We start from the raw sequence: 17,502 nt of genomic DNA, 5'->3' as shown, positions 1-17,502 counted from the left end.
TAATCATTCCCAAGAGTTTTATCATGTCTACAACAGTAGTATAAGTAGCTTTTAGAACGCACCCTTTACCTTATCTTTGCCATAAAGAATGTCGGATAAGTAATGATGGAGAGTTTTCTGACCTTACGTATAATATTATAAAAATTCACCAATGATATTTTTATTTTTTTGTTTTATTGAATTTGTGTTTTATCATTACAATAATGTGTTAATTGAAAAATGATTTTCAAATTAGATTGCTATTTTCACTGTTTTAGAGATAAAGGAATTTAAGGTTAAAAATAAAATGGCAGAAACCATGTCAAGATTAGAACTGAGTTAAACCATAGTATTTCTGCATTTTACTTTCTAAATTTTATCTGAAGTGGACAATGAATGATAATGCAGTTAGATCATACATCTCAAGGTTAAATTTAAATAAGAATCCAGAGAGGAAATATTTTGACTTTTAATTTAAATTTCCTAGATACTGAGACACGCTTAATTGTAGTTGTAGTTGTTATATCCATGTTATAAGATTTTAATTCTAGGGCAGCGGTTCTCAACCTGTGGGTCGCGACCCCGGCGGGGGTCCAACAACCAAAACACAGGGGTTGCCTAAAGCCATCGCTCAACCTGTGGGTCGCTGACCCCGGCGGGGGTCGCGACCCACAGGTTGAGAACTGCTGTTCTAGGGTATCTTTGAAAAAGAAATTTTTTCTGTAGTCTTTATTAAGTCTGAATTCTTTTCCACATGATATTAAATTGAAATCTTAGATGTTAAATTTTAATTATTCAGCTTGAACTTTAATTATCTAGAAGTGAAAGAATTTGATTGTCAAGAAAAATCTCTAAAATACTGTGGACCTTTATAAAATTTAAAATGGCAATAATATGATTACACCAGGTAATATTGGTGGTTCCTTTGTAATGGAGGGTGAAAAAGTTCCTACTTGTTGAGTTATTGAATCCTTTTATTCATTAAAGATTTTATTTATTGCTTTTACAGAGAGTGGAGGGTGGGGGGAACGAGAAGTAGTTGCTTCAGTCTAGCTTTTCACTGGTTGCTTGTTGTATGTGCCTTGACCAGGCGAGCCCAGGGGTTCGAACCAGCGATCTCAGTGTTCCAGGCTGGCGCTCTATCCGCTGCGCCACCACAGGTCAGGTTTGAGTTATTGAATTCTTGTGTCTTTTTACTTATTTTGGGAACCAAAATATATGTCATAAAATTATAAAATATGTGCAATGTCAGGAAAAGATAAAAATAACTGTAGCTAACATTTATTGAGGTTTTACTGTATGTCAGGCACTGTCAAACATTTTACACATTTTATCTCTTTGAATGCTTGTAGCAGTTCTATAAGGGTCATTTGATAGAGAAAGAAACAACTTAGTTGAGTAACCTACCCAAAGTTACAAAGCTAGCAAGTGGTATAATTAGTTCGATCAGGAAACTGGACTCCTGAGTTCTTTCTTTTAAATGCTATACAACCTCTTATTAGCTGATCATGACTGTAACAGATTTATAATGTGAATTTTCTTCTCAAACCTAGTCATCTCTTTTGTGCTTATTACAACAGCCTCCTTACTGAAACTATTGCTTCTACTTTGCCCCCTAGAACCCTCTATGCCAAAGATCTTTTATTTATTTATTTGTTTGGGAGCAATTTACAATTTTTTTGAAAAATAAAATTGTTTATATTTAAAATGTACAACATAATTTAATATATGTATACATTGTGAAATGATTACCACAATTAATTATTGCATCTGTCATCATACATAATTACGTTGTTGTTTTTTATTCAGAGAGACCTTTTAAAAGCATTAATCCTATCTTCTTTGTGTGAATTGCTTAAGTGATGGGGTAGGAAGATTTGTGGCCTCCCTAAGATATCAGGTCTCACTCTCTGAACCTACGTGTGTTATCTTACTTGGAAAATGTGGTTAAGGACATTGAGATAAGGAGATCTGGCTAGGCCCTAAATGCTGTGTATCCTTATAAAAGGCAAGCAGAGGGAGATGTAACACAGACACTGAGGAGAAGGCCATGTGAAGACGGAGTCAGAGACTGGAGTGAAACAGCCATGAGTCAGGAAACGCAGGCAAAGACCAGATGCTACCCTAGTGTCTTCAGAGCGGACACTTTGATACTGGTTGAGTGATACTGATTTAGTACTTAGAGCCTGTAGAACTTGACAGAATAAATTTCTGTTGTTGTAAGCCACTCAGTTTGTGGTAGTTTACTTTCTACAGCCACAGGAACCTAGTGCAAGTAGCTTTCCATTTCAGATAAAATAAAACTCTTTGCCATGCCCTTAAATGATCCCCTCTGGCTTTCTGACTACCATTCTTTCTCCTGTCTTCCATAAGGGCAGGCTCTTTGTCAGTCTGGTTTATCACGGTATTCCCCAGAACTGAGAGCAGTGCTTGGTAAATAGTAGGCACTCAAAAAGGAGTTTTAAAATGAGCACTGATTAAACTGTATATTGTGAGACAATGAGTATCTACCCGAAAGATCAGTGGCACATTGGCCTGATCCACTAACGGTATTCTTGGATGAGAAATGGGAACAGGATACCAGTAGAGTGATACAATGCTGATTTATAGTCCTAAATTAGCATTTGATTTAGGACTGAGGGGAGTGGGGAAAAGATGCATAATGAGGAAAGGGCAGAAGAGATATAATCAATATGGCATTTGATTATTTAAGATAACTAATGTCTACCTGATGCTGAAGATTCATTGGTTCTACTTTTATTAATTTTGTATTATTTTATTTTCACTACTGGAAATAATAGAAAAAATAACATAAGTTTCTCCCAATGTAATTTTTTTTTTTTTTGTATTTTTCTGAAGCTGGAAATAGGGAGGCAGACAGACAGACTCCCGCATGCGCCCGACCGGGATCCACCCGGCACGCTCACCAGGGGGCGATGCTCTGCCCATCCAGGGCATCGCTCTGTTGCAACCAGAGCCACTCTAGCGCCTGGGGCAGAGGCCAAGGAGCCATCTTTAGAGAGAGACAAAGAGGAAGGAGAGGGGGAGGGGTGGAAAAGCAGATGGGCGCCTCTCCTGTGCCCTGGCCGGGAATCGAACCCGGGACTTCTGCACTCCAGGCCGACACTCTACCACTGAGCCAACCGGCCAGGGCCCAATGTAATTTTTATTAGAGTATTTTCTATTTACTGATGATCTAGATATTTAAAAAATATCTTATTTTCAGCTGTTTATATTATAGAAAGCTTTTATTGTGTAAAGATATGTGATTAAATGATAATGTGAGGAACACTTACTGTGGGCCAGGCACTGGCTTAATGCTTTGGACACATCCTTTTAAGCTTATTTCAACAATTCCATGTTATATATTGATTCTAATTTTAAAGTTGAGAAAATCTAGACCTAAACAGTTTCGTGTTTGAGTATGAATATTTTGTTGGGAGATTTCTGAAAGCATGAAATGTGATTTATTCTTATAGTTCACCAAGAATAAAATAGTCTTAACTAAAGGAATTAAATAGCATAAATAGATCATACAAATTGCTTTTCATTTTGTGTGCAGCTCAAAAACAACAGTACTGGCCTTCCTCATGTAGGTGATATTTTCTGAGACAAGTTAGAAGTTCTGAGAAAAGCAAAAGGCTCTTGTGACAGTTACTCATGTTTGCGTAATGAGCAGAACATGATGTTCCAGACACCTTTCAGAAAAGCCCACAGTAGCCTACAGCACTGCATCCACAGGCCACACACTTAGGGACAGTCTGACGTGAGGAAGAACGTGAAATGATTTCTGTAATGTACTTTGGTGAAAAGCAACCACCAGGATCAGAATTGATCTTACTGGGAGATTTTAATGGGTTAGGAAGCATAAAATTACATAACTATTTTTCTAGTTCACTAAGGAACCAAAGGAATTCGAGAGCATGAACAGATGAAACAAATTACTCTTTTTTCTGGGGTTTACACCTCAAAAAAAAAGAAAAGTACATTGACCATTGACTACAATGCATTTTGAGAATCAGATCCGTGTTATGTCTTTTTCTTTTTTATGTATATCTATTTGTGTTTAAGGACAAAATAGATTAATACCGTTAATTATTTTATAATATGTACTCATAATTAAATTCAATGGGAACAGTTACTGAGCATATAGTTTTGGGGTATATGTAAAATGTTACATTTGCTAATATTTCCAGTAGGCCTAGAGATACATACTGCCTTTTAATAAATTCTAGTGGAGACCAGTGTTCTCACATGTGCTTCTTAGTTATTTGTTTATTGGTTAATTTTATCCTGCTTACAATAAAAATGAGCTGGAGCTTCTGAAATTCTTAATTTTAAATTCTTTTACTACTTTCTTATACAATCCCATTTATTTTATATCCCAGATATTCCCTGAGTCCATCCACCTCTCTCCAGCCACACTCTCTCTGTGCTGGTCCAGGCTACTCTGAGGGTTTGCTCAGATAAGTGTGACAGCTCCTCTAGTGATCCCGGCCCACTCTCCTCCCACCCCACCTGCTTCACTGCTTCCTGATTTATTGTCATCTTTGTAATCGACATGATATTTCAAAGCATTTAGGACTCCAGTTTGAATGTTCTCTTGCTTACCGAACCTAAATCCCCACACAATTAGGGCTCCGTCTCCGTCACAGCCTCAGGCCTCCTCTGACGGCTCCAGGCACCCGGACTGCCTCTCGGTTCCTCAGTCCACTCCACGCTTCTTCTCAGGGCTGTGAACGCTTTCTTTCTCACTCTCCTTGCTTTCCTACTTCTCTATTCCAACTTTTGCGTAGTTGTTTCTTTCACTTCACGTGGGCCAATTGTTACTTCTCCGTGACCCTTCCTCAGAAGAGATCGGCTTACTCGTTGGATGTTCTGCCATCCTGTCCTTCTCATCCTTAGCTCCTTTCAGTTTTAATTACAGTATTCACAGGCACATTGCTCATTGCTAAGTCTCTAGCACCTAGCACAGTGTCTTGTATGTAATTAAATAAATATTTGTTGAATATTTAAATGTATATAGGCAACAAGAGTCCCTCAAAAGTAGGGAACCATGTTTTTTACTTTTCTCCAATTTCCCAGAGTACTTAATATGCCAGTACTTAATAAATAGCTGTACATGAAATTAGAATTATATTATCAGAATTATATTTTCGTTGGGCTACTTTAGGGAAAGATGGGGATGGAAGGGAAGTCCCATGACTGACTAGAAAGCAAGCCCTAGTTTCCAACTTGCTTATAGAAATTTGCCACACTTTCCACTGCTGTTTTTTTCCCTCAAAAAACAATTTATATATATTTAAAAATATTTAACTAGTTAACTACAATGGATCATTTGAAATGGTTACTTATAGCTATTGTGTCCAGTAACTAGATATTTCTTTGATAAGCACATCTTTTCTTCATAACATTTTAAATTGCTTTTTATTTACATTTTAAGCCAAAATCATGAAATTACATGATTCTAATTTATTATATGTAAAAAAACCCAACCAACCAACCAAACAAACAAAAACTTGGCAGAGTAGCCTACGTAGAAATTTAGTTTCAAAATCATCATCTTGAAATGTGTTTATTTGTTTGGTATTGTCATGATTTGCATGGCAGGGTACTTCATTGCACATTTACACGGTCATATGATAGTTACTGTAGTATTGGTATTTCCTTAGTGTAAAAGAGATCTTTGGGATATTTTTACGTGTACCTCCTCATGAACCTTGCAGATCACTGAAATACAGATTTTTAGCAGGGTAAACACATCTTCTTTATTCCTGTTCATTGTCTGCCTTTATTTTCCCTCTCAGCTTTGATTTTCAGTGCTGTCCACGCGTCTTCCCTATACCTTATTTTAGTGGGGAACGTGGCAGTCAGTGACAGGGTAAAGAACGAGGTATCATAGTTAATTGCTAAGGGTGTCTTAGAGTTGGCATGATCCAATTATTCATCTTTAACTCAGTTTTTAAAGTATTTCATAAATATTACCATTTTATTGAGAAAAGAAACTGTTCACTGTTACTGTTACTAAAAATTCCCACATTTATGACCCTCAAAACTCCTTATAATTATGTACTAGATCTTTAATATTTTAATATTTAACTCTCTATTATTTAATTTCAAAATAATCAATGATGTTGTTTCTAAAAATACACAAAGAAACTTTGTAATTTTAGGGCTCCTTTCCCTTTAACCAGCACCGTTTATGGTGAATGTGTTTACCAGTTTTATTCAGTAAGCTTAGTTTCCAAATGTGTGAATCTAAAATAGTTGCTCTTTTCAAATCAGCCAAGGATTTATTTATTGCTTCTATATGTTGAGAACTCTCTTCTTGATGCGGGTTTATTGGAGGCAGAGCAGTTTCCCCTCTGCAAGGACTGTAATGCTTTCTTCCACCCTTCATGCTAACAAAAGAATGAATTTAAACACAGAAGTGTCTCATATATTTTCTTCCTTGACTCAGAATAGTTTTTGAAATTTGGAAGTATACCATTAACTCATTTATAAACTGTCTCATTTCATTTTTGAGAATTCAAGTTGGAATGCCAGCCATACATTAGTATTTAAGAGGAAGGGTAACTGGCACTTAAGCAATAGAGGAATTTACTTTTCAGTGTCTTCCAAGGTCCATGAGGATGCACACTTATTTACCCAGAGAGTATGGATCTCACTATGTTTGTCCAGAAGGTGGGACTGTGGAGGAGAATACATATCGGTAAGTATCAAACTCTTATTGTTATGTTTCAGAAAAATATGTTTAGAAATCAATTAACTTTTAACAGTGATAAAATCTCTTAGTCTGCGCTGGTTTCTTAACAGTGGACAGTCCCAGATGTTGAAGTCAGCACAAGAGAAAAAACCAAATCCTGATAAGACTTGAGGATTTTTCGAAAATTAAATGCAGAATAGTGGGGCACATGTGGCTGCGGGAGTGAAGACTTAAGTAATACAGTAAGAAGATGTGACGCTGGAGAGCTCCTCATGTCCTCCTTTGCATAATGTGTGCATGCGCACAAACCCAGGACTTTACTGACTTTCTCAGAGGGCAAAATTACATCTCTTGGAACTTAAAACAGCAGACTCATGTGAACCGGAACGTACACTGTGGCCCTCACAATTTTTTTTAATATTGCTTCGCAAAGTATTTTCTGTTTCTAAATAAAAGCTGTGCCTTCTGAAACCTGTAAGTGATGTATACTGGCCACATCAAATCTTTTGAAAGCGATTTCCAAATCCAAAATTGTTAGTGTGGAACCATGTTTGTTTTGGAAACAGTAAAACAGGGAGGTCCGGGAGGGCTGATTCCAGAGACCAGTTGCTGCTTCTGCTTGACACTTCATCATTCTTCTCTTTTTCTTTCAGCCAAGAACTCGTAAAATCCACAATTGACTATTGGTTGAAAAAAACTTGTAAAATAACGTGTATGCATCTGATAAACAGTTTAAAACAACCAAACAAAATACAAAACCCAGCCAGCCTAACGTGTGCTAGGCTTTCTGGGAAGTCACCATAGCACATAAACACATGCCACAGTAACCCCCGCAGGTCTCCCACGCTCCCTTAGGAAGGCTCTGGATTGGTTTAAGCCATGCCTTAATAATGGATGAACGGGAGTGCAGAATCCAGAAGGAAGAGTTCAGTGCTTAGATTTGGCATCTTGCAGACCAGAGTTAAGTATTAGAGTTGCCAGTTACTAGCTTGCTGGCCTTGGGCAAAATACTCGAGGATTCTGAGTTTGTCTCTTCTTCTGTTAGAATGACATGCTGTAGAATGTCTTCTAGTACAATAACTGGCAGTGGTCCGCCATGCTGAATCAAGGAGGTTGTGTACATGGTCTAACTCATGGTAACAGAGGTGCTGGGGTAGAAGATGGCAGAAACGTCTCCTTGTTGATGTGATAGTAAGAGGATCGGGAATGCATTTCTATGTGATCCATTGTTGTTTTGCCTGTATCTAATTCTACCAATCTCTAATCTTTAGGACTCACCTAAATCTCTTGAAGCTACTTTTTAGGAGATGTGGATGATATATGTGAAGGGAGAGAGGGTCAAGAGCAGAAAGTTTAGGGGATAGGGTAAGAGATACTCAGTCATCCAGCCATTACACCAAATGCCTGTCGTGAGCTAGGGATACAATAGTGAACAAAGCAGACAAAATTCTTATAGTCATGAGGCTTATGTTCTAGATGTGAGAGACAGACCATACACAAATGAATACGTGGAGTGATGGAGTTAATAAGCCTGGAGAGGGGGTGGTGAGAACTGGGGCAAGGGAGTGGCTTTCAGGTTAAAATAAGGCTCATTGAAGAGGTCATATTTGAACAGAGGTTTGAAAGAGTTCACGGAGCCAACCACGTGGAAATCTGAGAAAAGGGGACTAAGGAACAGATCTTGAAAGCCTTTAAAAGGACTTTGATATTTCATTTGAGTAGAATAGGAAGCCATTGGAGAGTTTTGAACAGAAAAGTGATACGATCTGACTTAAAAGAATCTCTAGCTGCTGTGTAGAAGGGACAGTGATAGAATCAGGGACTAGTCAACTGGTTATTGGAATAATTCAGGTTGGAAATGATGGTGGCCTGCATCAAGGTGGTGGTGGTAGAAGTGATAAATGATAAGGTTCTGGATCAGGATTGATTGGTCATTTGAATGTGGTATGTGAGGGACTAAGGTGTTAAGGATGACCTCAAAGTGTTTGAGCTTTATAATTCATATTTTATATATATAGATCACAGGTAATGAAACTTTCTTTTGTGGCTGCAAGTTCCACGTCCTACTAATTTAACTATGTTAGTTATAAAATAGGCATTCAATTATATAATTGCCATGATTGGTTAAATAAAGTATTTCTCATAGCTACCTTTACATCACGCGTACACACACTCTCTTCTAGGATTTATAGGTAATATCTTTGATGAGGTTTTATTGTGAGAGTTTTTTTTTTTACTTTTTGATGTGTTGAAAACTACTATTCTCATGTAGGCTTTAAGTTTGAAAATACATTAAGATATTTTTAAATGGTGAATGAAGATGGCAATGAATATAATGAATTTTTATAAACATTCTTATATTTAAATTTTTCTTCTTTTAAATGCAGTTTACTTCATGACAATATATGTTCTTGTCAGTTGTTTGAAGAGGAAAATATGTTTGTGTAATCTTAAGTGTATTTCATTTTTGTTTATTTTATTTTTTATAATTTTTAATTTAATTTTTAATTGATTTTAGAAGGAGAGAGAGAGAAACATCAATTTGTTGTTCCACTTATCCATGCAACCATTGATTGGCTCTTGTATGTGCCCTGACCAGGGAAGGAACCCGCAACCTTGGCGTATCAGACTATGCTCTAACCACCTGAGCTACCTGGCTAGGGCCTAAGTGTATTAGTTTTTAATAGTAAAATGTATGATGTTTATTTTTTGAAGGAGAAATACAAGTAATGAAAACATGTGCTGGTCTGAGCTTTGACATTATTGTTTTAGGTGTGATGGCAAATTGTAAAATACAAATAGCAAAGTAGAAATTGAACTCTATCAAAAATGCCTATTCTATTATTTAAAGGTTTATATACTTTTAAAATTTTCATTCATAAAGCAATGGAATGTTATTTTATTTTATCAATTACTAAGATGTTTAAACTTTATGTGGTCTAATGATGTAAGTGATCAGGAGCAGATCAATATAGTTTTCTTAAATAAAGCAATCATACATACTCTTAAAAGTCAGATGCAGTTATTTGTAAAATATGACTGTTTCGTGTCTATGACATTGGATTTTTAAAAATTTTAATTTGTGATTTCTCATCTATGTAATAGCAAACTCTTTCTGATTACACAGGAAGTCCTGCATGTTGCAGGTGTGGAAATGCAGTTAACGGCGGCGGTATCGTTTTTGACCATTCTACAGGAGGAATCAGTGTCCATTCACACATATGCCCACTCCTTCCTGCAAGTCATTCTGCTGCATCTGGAGCACAGGGATGCAGGTCAGGGGCCGGGCATGCTTCTTTGTATACTTACTTACTGTTTCTTGTCTGTGGTCATGATTTTCTGTGACTCTTGTTAGTCTGAGCAGCACAACTGAATGAGGCCATGCTGCCCAAGAGTTGATCATTAGTATGACTAAAAATAGCCATGCTGTTTCCTTACAGAACCCACAAAAAACAGTATCCTTAAAAATCAGAAGACCCATTAGTCATCTTATGATTTACACTTTCTTCTTAGATTTTAAAAAATTTTATAGCATTTATGTTTGTAATATTATTGTACCTCATCCAGAAAGGCACAATTTGGATTAAAAATATCGCCCCATTAGTATTTTTAAGATATAAATATTTTCTAGATGTTGGCTAAGATAAAAAATAGAGAAACTTCTTAGATTAGTAATAAACATAATTAAATAATCTTGTAACTATTAGTGGCTGAGCTGACCCCAGATTTGTGAGACGTTTAATTTGTCATGTGTGTCTGTGTCCGACAGGCGTCAGCAACGCGTGGCTGGAGACTCTTCTGTCCGTAATAGAAGTGTTGCCCAAAGAAACCCTAAGGCACGAGGCAAGTAATACTTGTTTTTGTTAAATAGTAAGTGGAAGGTATTTTTCTTTTGATAAAAATGGTATTTAAAAAAAAGAATAAAGTTATTTCTCACTCTAAAAGCAACACATGTTAGTTATAGAAAAATTGAGTAACAGGAATTAGTAGGAAAAAAAATCATGATTTTATACTTAGCCATTTTTAACATTCTGATATATTTTCATTGCAGAATTCCCCCCCACCAATGTGGTTGCTGTTGGCCATATTAATGATCATTTAGCATCATTTTGGTTTTCACTTAGTATTATTTATTTATTTATTTATTTATTTATTTATTTATTTATTTATTGTATTTTTTCTGAAGCTGGAAACAGGGAGAGACAGTCAGACAGACTCCCGCATGTGCCCGACCAGGATCCACCTGGCAGGCCCACCAGGGGCGACACTCTGTCCACCAGGGGGCGATGCTCTGCCCTTCCGGGGCATCGCTCTGTTGCGACCAGAGCCACTCTAGCGCCTGGGCAGAGGCTAAGGAGCCATCCCCAGCGCCCGGGCCATCTTTGCTCCAATGGAGCCTCGGCTGCGGGAAGGGAAGAGAGAGACAGAGAGGAAGGGGGGGGGGCGGAGAAGCAAATGGGCGCCTCTCCTGTGTGTCCTGGCCGGGAATCGAACCCTGGACTTCCGCACGCCAGGCCGACACTCTACCACCGAGCCAACTGGCAAGGGCCAATTTTTTAATATTATTTTAAACTCATTTGGTAGTAGCTACATAATATTTTACTTACTTGTTGTACATTGCAGAATTCACCATAAGCTTTAATTCAGTGTTTTTTTGTGTGTGTAATTGTTTTTAATTATATAATTTATCATCATCTTTATGTTATATATATATATATATATGTTTATATATATATAAAATGTTATAATCCAGAAGACAAACAGGGTTATCTAGGTGATTAACAATCGTGCACCTCAAGTTATAATTTAGATTCTTTAAAACCATTGAGAACATTGACATAGTCTTTGAAGAAAATTAGTGTTAATTAATTAGTGTTAATTAGTTAAGTTAAGTAGTGTTAACACTAGCTGATATTAGTGTTCAGAATATATAACACTCTGTGAATTTGTTCTCTAAATCTTTCTCTTCAGATTTTGAATCCACTCGTTTCCAAGGCACAACTTTCCCAAACAGTGCAGTCTCGTTTAGTGAGTTGTAAAATTTTAGGAAAATTGACCAACAAATTTGATGCCCATACGTGAGTATTTGTATTAACTTTTTGTCTACTTTATTAAATGAAATTGATTAAAAGTGAATAATAACAGTTATTGTAGATTTTTATTATTCTGTACTGCATACAAATTTAGCTGTCTTAACTTTATAGAATTCTCAGAAGTCTGCTTATTCAGATGCATTTCTTCTTGATCTCATGGCTTTTCAAAATCAATAAGGTTAATTTTTCTTCTGTTTCCCGTCTTAATCTACCCTGACACATACATACCTAGTGTGGTTTTGAGGGTAAATGGCATTATCGTATAGACTTCAAAAATTGATAAACATGACATAAAGGTAGGTTTTCCTCTTCCTTCCTTCATTATTTTGAATAATACATCTTATTTTGAGGTTTTATAGAGATTGTCTATAATTCGTATGCTACTCTGTGCCCAAATGATAAATCCCAAATGGATAGATGGAATAGTGTATAATTATGACACAAGAGTAAAATATAAAATTGAGGAATATTTTGGCCAATGGTTGCTAGAATCAGATATTCCACTTGCCTACAGCTTTTTATCTTAGGTAAATGTTTAACTGCCAATCCAAATTAGCCATTATTTAAAAAATACTCAGTCATCTACATAATTTACAAATAGCTGATACTACCCAAATGTAATCACTTATGTAAAAATACATAGGAGAGTATAAAGATTTATATTAAAGTATATTTGTTTTTATGCTAAGATTTTGATGATAATTGTGTGAAAATATTAATCATTTTAAAACGCTCACCATTTACATGTTCTTTTCCTCCCCTCTAGCATTAAGAGAGAAATACTTCCCTTGGTAAAATCACTCTGTCAAGACGTAGAATACGAAGTTCGATCTTGTATGTGTCGGCAATTAGAAAATATAGCTCAGGGCATTGGGTAAGTAGACTTTCAATTTCTTATGTCGTAATCTTATTTCTGGATAGTCAAATATGCGTATACTATTCTTGTATTCCATGAAAGCATGCTGTTGAAAGGCTAAACTTTATATTATCTTTAAGAATGATTGTAACCACAAGTGTTTCCTAGAGCAGTGGTCCCCAACCTTTTCTGTGCCACGGGCTGGTTTAATGTCAGAAAATATTTTCACAGACCAGCCTTTAGGGTGGGACAGATAAATGTATCACGTGACTGAGACAAATATCAAGAGTGAGTCTTAGACGGAGTAACAGAGGGAATCTGGTCATTTTTAAAAAATAAAACATCGTTCAGACTTAAATATAAATAAGATGGAAATAATGTAAGTTATTTATTCTTTCTCTGCGGACCGGTACCAAATGGCCCATGGACCGGTACTGGTCCGCGGCTTGGGGGTTGGGGACCACTGTCCTAGAGTGTCTGGTTTAAAAGAGATAAAAGTGAAAATGCTTAGCAGTGTGGGGGATATTCAATTAATGTTAACTTCTTTCCTTCTTACTTTGAATAACTTATCATTCCAAATGCCTAAATCTAGGATGGGACAATGTCCTCATAGAAACTATGTAGGCACTTGTATTTATGAATAATCAATTCCCTAATTTTGATCTCAGAAACAACTTTTTATGATAGGTCTTCTAAGTCTAGGTTGATTCTGAATCATTGTGGTTCCTAATTAATTCAGTCTTGCCCAGATTTGTGCTCTTTTTTGTATTCTCTTTTTTTGTCACTTGATATTTTGCCATTATTAAAAATAAGCAGGTCATTGTGTAGTGTTCTGAAAATTGGTAATATTGCTTAAAGATTAATTTATAAAAGTAAAACTAGAAAGATTCTACCTAGCCTGTAAAGTGGGTAGAGTAGTGCCTGGCTCTTTGTGAATACTAGCTGAGTGTTCACTTCTATTATCATTTCACAAATTTTGACATAAACAACTAATTCCTTTGACTCATCTCTAAAACTGGAATAAGTAGGTAAAAAAAAGGGCAAAATCTGTGTCTATATTGTAGAACTCAAAAAGACTTAAGTTTATGCTTCTCCCAGTAGTACGTGAAGACGTTTCCTGCACCTTTACCAACAATGCAGATTTAGTATTAACTTTTGTAATCTCATTGGCAAAAGGGATATTTCACTGTTGTTTTGCAAATATCTCATATTATTCAATAACCCTCTGTCTCCTTGACTATATCTCTTTATAAACTTGCAGCACCTGGAAGACAGGATTGTATCGTTTTTATCGTTACCTCACCCATATGTAATCCAGTGTGCTTACTTAAGGAGTTGCTCATATATATTTATGAAATGAATATATTTCTCTGACAACCAATGAGGTTGAATATATAGTTATTAGGCACTTTTATTTCTTTTTTTATGACATATATGGAAATTTTCTTTGCCCATTTGTCACATTTTAAAAGTTGGGGGGAATAAGGCAGCACAGCCGAGCTACACGTAGAGGATGCACATGTTTTCCTCTTTCTTTAGCTCCTGTTAGAAACTGGATCGTAGCGGAGTAACTTATTCAGGATGTAGGTTTGGGTTTTATACTGCTTAAGCTAGTCTAGTTATGAGAGTATTTTTCTCTTACCTTCACATGTAAGCTTCACCTTGGCTGGGGCAAAATTCTAGATTATAATCCCTTCTACTAAAAACTCTTCTATCATTTAAGTATATGGAATAGAAGTCTGAGGAAAGCCTTATCCCATTGTCTTTGTAGCATCCAGTTTTTTTCAGCCTAGGTGCTAGTATTTCTAGTCTAATGCTCCATGATGTCATAAGGGACTAAGATACAGGGTCAGGGGTAATGAGATGAATGAAATAGGCAGGGTTACCCAGATGACTCACCAGGAATTCTGGTGTCTGGCTGTGGGATACAAACCTACCGAGGTGCTGGCTATGATTTGTTGTCATCTGATGGTTAGCTGTCTGCTCTAGCTTAAATGCTGATGGTGATCCTGTGTTCTGTGGTTGGCCAAGAGAGAACAGCACCAGCGTTTTGAGAAACTTCCTCATTTGTTTGTGCCTTTTAAGATCAAAACATAGTGTTCTAAGGAGACTGGGCCAGAAGACATACTGGGGACCCAATCATCTCCATGTCTCTTTTCACAAGATGAAGTTGCCTCCACTGTTCTTACTCAGCTCTCCCCTAGGTGGTTCCCCTTTATCAACAGCCTTTCAATCTGCAAAAGACAAAAGCATGGACAGAGGACAAGAACCAACCATCAGCCCCATCATGTCTGAATTCTACAACCTGCCTCAGCAAAGGCAGTCATGGATCGGCATTGTTGAAGTTGCTTAAAATGGAAAACTATATTTTAATTTGTAATTTAATATAAATTAGTATTTAGATCTCTGTGGATAATAATATTGTTTTGGGGGAACTGGAATTGATTCAAATAATTTTGCAATTACTATTAATATTTCTTATGTTTAAGTCAAAGTTTCCCAATCAGATTTTAGTTTTCTGGGAAGCAGAAGCCATATCTTTATGATTTTTCTTATTTTTCTATAGCATCTAACCCAGTGACTCATTTTTAAGAAGTCATTGTTACAGATTTCTTGATTTGATTTCTTTTCTTCCGTTGCTTATTGTGCAGGACAGACCTTACAAAAAGTGTGGTGCTCCCTGAATTAATAGAACTCTCTAGGGATGAAGGCAGCAGTGTGCGGCTTGCAGCATTTGAAACTTTGGTTAATCTGCTTGACATATTTGATTCAGGTAAATCTTCATGTGGACACATCATTGCTTCTGAAAGCAGTGTTTTCCTTATTATGTTTTGCTTCACTAATAAGAAGTAAGGTAGATGCAGGACAGAATTTCTTATGTTTCATGATGAATGTTCCCATCTCTCTCTTTGTGGTCCTTCCTCTCTGCTCCCACTTTTCCCCTCACGGCACCCATTGTTGCTACATAGTACATATTGCTCTTTCCTCTCAGCAAAATTTAACTGACTCGTGTGTATGACTAAAGATTTGGCTTAGTTATTAGGCTTTAACTTTCCTCAGCTAATTGATCCTAAGAAAGATCTTGATTAAAATAATATTTAAATTGCATGACCAGGCAGTGGTGTAGTCAATAGAGTGTTAGACTGGGACGCGGAGGACCCAGGTTCGAAAACCCGAGGTCGCCGGCTTGAGTGCAAGCTTATCTGGTTTGAGCAAGGCTCACCAGCTTGAGCCCAAGGTCACTGGCTCGAGCAAGGGGTTACTCGGTCTGCTGTGGCCCCATGGTCAAGGCACACATGAGAAATCAATCAATGAACAACTAAGGAGTCGCAATGAAGAGTTGATGCTTCTCGTCCCTCTCCCTTCCTGTCTGTCCCTGTCTGTCCCTGTCTCTGTCACAAAACAAAACAAAACAAAACAAAACAAAACAAAAAACAATATTTAAATTACTTTTCTCTCCTTAATATTTTAATGCTAGAAATCTCATGGCCCGCAGAAGGAGAAATCTGGGATAGGGTTTTAAATGGGAATGGGTAAGGAGGTATTTCTTAGTGTTGTACAAATTAAATCACAAAAACAGTTAGCTTCTCTCCTGACTGTGTGACTAGACTCTTGACTAAGGCTGGGTGTTTTTTTTTTTTTTTTTTAAATCAGGAAACATTACCATTTTAATAGGATGAAAATTGGAGGGGTATATGTCAAGTACTCAGATGTGAAACTATTATGTAATTGTAGGATTACATTCACTGGGATTAATAAAATGTTGCCTAAACTAGGAGAGTCTCTTAAAGATTATTGCAGTGTGGATAATAACTATGCATGAGTGTTATGGAACAATCATTAGGCTGTACGTATGATGAGCCAGAGGTGTAAAACTGCAGTGCGTGGTGAATGACTGAATGAATGGGTCTCCTCATCCTAACAATGCAGCAGCCCCCGCATCCGAACTGGAAACTTGGTATCATCTTTGACCTCTTCCCCTTCTCTGCCTCACCCCTGGGTTTTGGCAGTTCGGGTCTAACCTGTGCTCATGGCTTTATTTCCTGCTGTTCTTTCTCCTCCTCTGCTGTCTGATGCTCCAGCCCCACTTGCCAGTATCCAGCATAGCAGATTCATTCATACCTTTAGCCTTTCCACACACTCTTTCCCTTCCTGTTTTTTTTCCTTCCCTCTATTTTTCCTCTAGCCTACTTCTTCTCCTTCTTCAATGCTAGCTCTCATATTTCTCTCCTTGACACTTTTCCAAATCCTTTACACCAGGGGTTGGCAAATTATGGCCTATAGGCCAAGTCCCACTGCCACCTGATTTTGTAAATGAAGTTTATGAAACATAGCCAGGCCTCTTGTTTATGTGTTGTCTGTAGTTATTTTTGTGCTGTGGGGACAGATAAACTGCAAAGCCTAGAGAGTTTACAAAAAGGGTTTACAGACCCCTGGGCTATACTCCATATTGTCTTATAGTGTTTGGTTTTAGCTTCTTTGCTGCTCTGAGTTTCTCAAGTGCAAACATCATTTATGATTCATCTTTCTACTTAATTCATGTTTGTTCCATAAGAAGTAAGTTTTTGTTGAAAGAATGTCATTTAGTTAGAGCAGTGGATGTGGTACTGAAATGGAATTATAATAACAGTGATAACAATAATACTGATAAGCCTGTTACAGCGCTTTAATATTGTCAGACCTTCATAGAACAGTGGGTTCTTTCTGAAAGTTTAAGAGAACTATGGGAAATTTAGAGAGTAGTTAGTATTATGACTTACCAGTAAATACTACTAATACATCAGAAACTTCTGACTTAAGTAGACATACTCAAAAATTATTTAACTTGAAAGAAGAGTTATCTATAAGAAGTAAAAGTGGAAAAATTG

At 36.8% G+C, this 17,502-nt stretch overlaps 1 protein-coding gene across 3 annotated transcripts in view; it reads left to right on the top strand.

The window, feature by feature from the left end:
• The window catches only part of PPP4R4 (protein phosphatase 4 regulatory subunit 4), a 78,143-nt gene that overhangs the window by 30,875 nt on the left and 29,766 nt on the right, over nt 1–17,502 (top strand). Inside the window, exons 4-9 of one of the 3 annotated variants that reach the window (XM_066343031.1) lie at nt 6,602–6,691; nt 9,813–9,960; nt 10,455–10,528; nt 11,657–11,763; nt 12,545–12,652; nt 15,286–15,407. In XM_066343031.1, coding sequence (XP_066199128.1) covers nt 6,602–6,691; nt 9,813–9,960; nt 10,455–10,528; nt 11,657–11,763; nt 12,545–12,652; nt 15,286–15,407 — 649 coding nt within the window. Of the gene's footprint in view, nt 1–6,590; nt 6,692–6,795; nt 7,138–9,812; nt 9,961–10,454; nt 10,529–11,656; nt 11,764–12,544; nt 12,653–15,285; nt 15,408–17,502 lie in introns of those variants that run through there. The other 2 variants (XM_066343032.1, XM_066343033.1) reach the window with 2 other exon arrangements.

This window comes from Saccopteryx leptura, chromosome 6, assembly GCF_036850995.1.
Source record: "Saccopteryx leptura isolate mSacLep1 chromosome 6, mSacLep1_pri_phased_curated, whole genome shotgun sequence".
Classification (NCBI taxonomy): Eukaryota; Metazoa; Chordata; class Mammalia; order Chiroptera; family Emballonuridae; genus Saccopteryx; species Saccopteryx leptura.
Note: the sequence above shows the minus strand (reverse complement) of the source record. Positions and strands in the feature narration are given on the sequence as shown.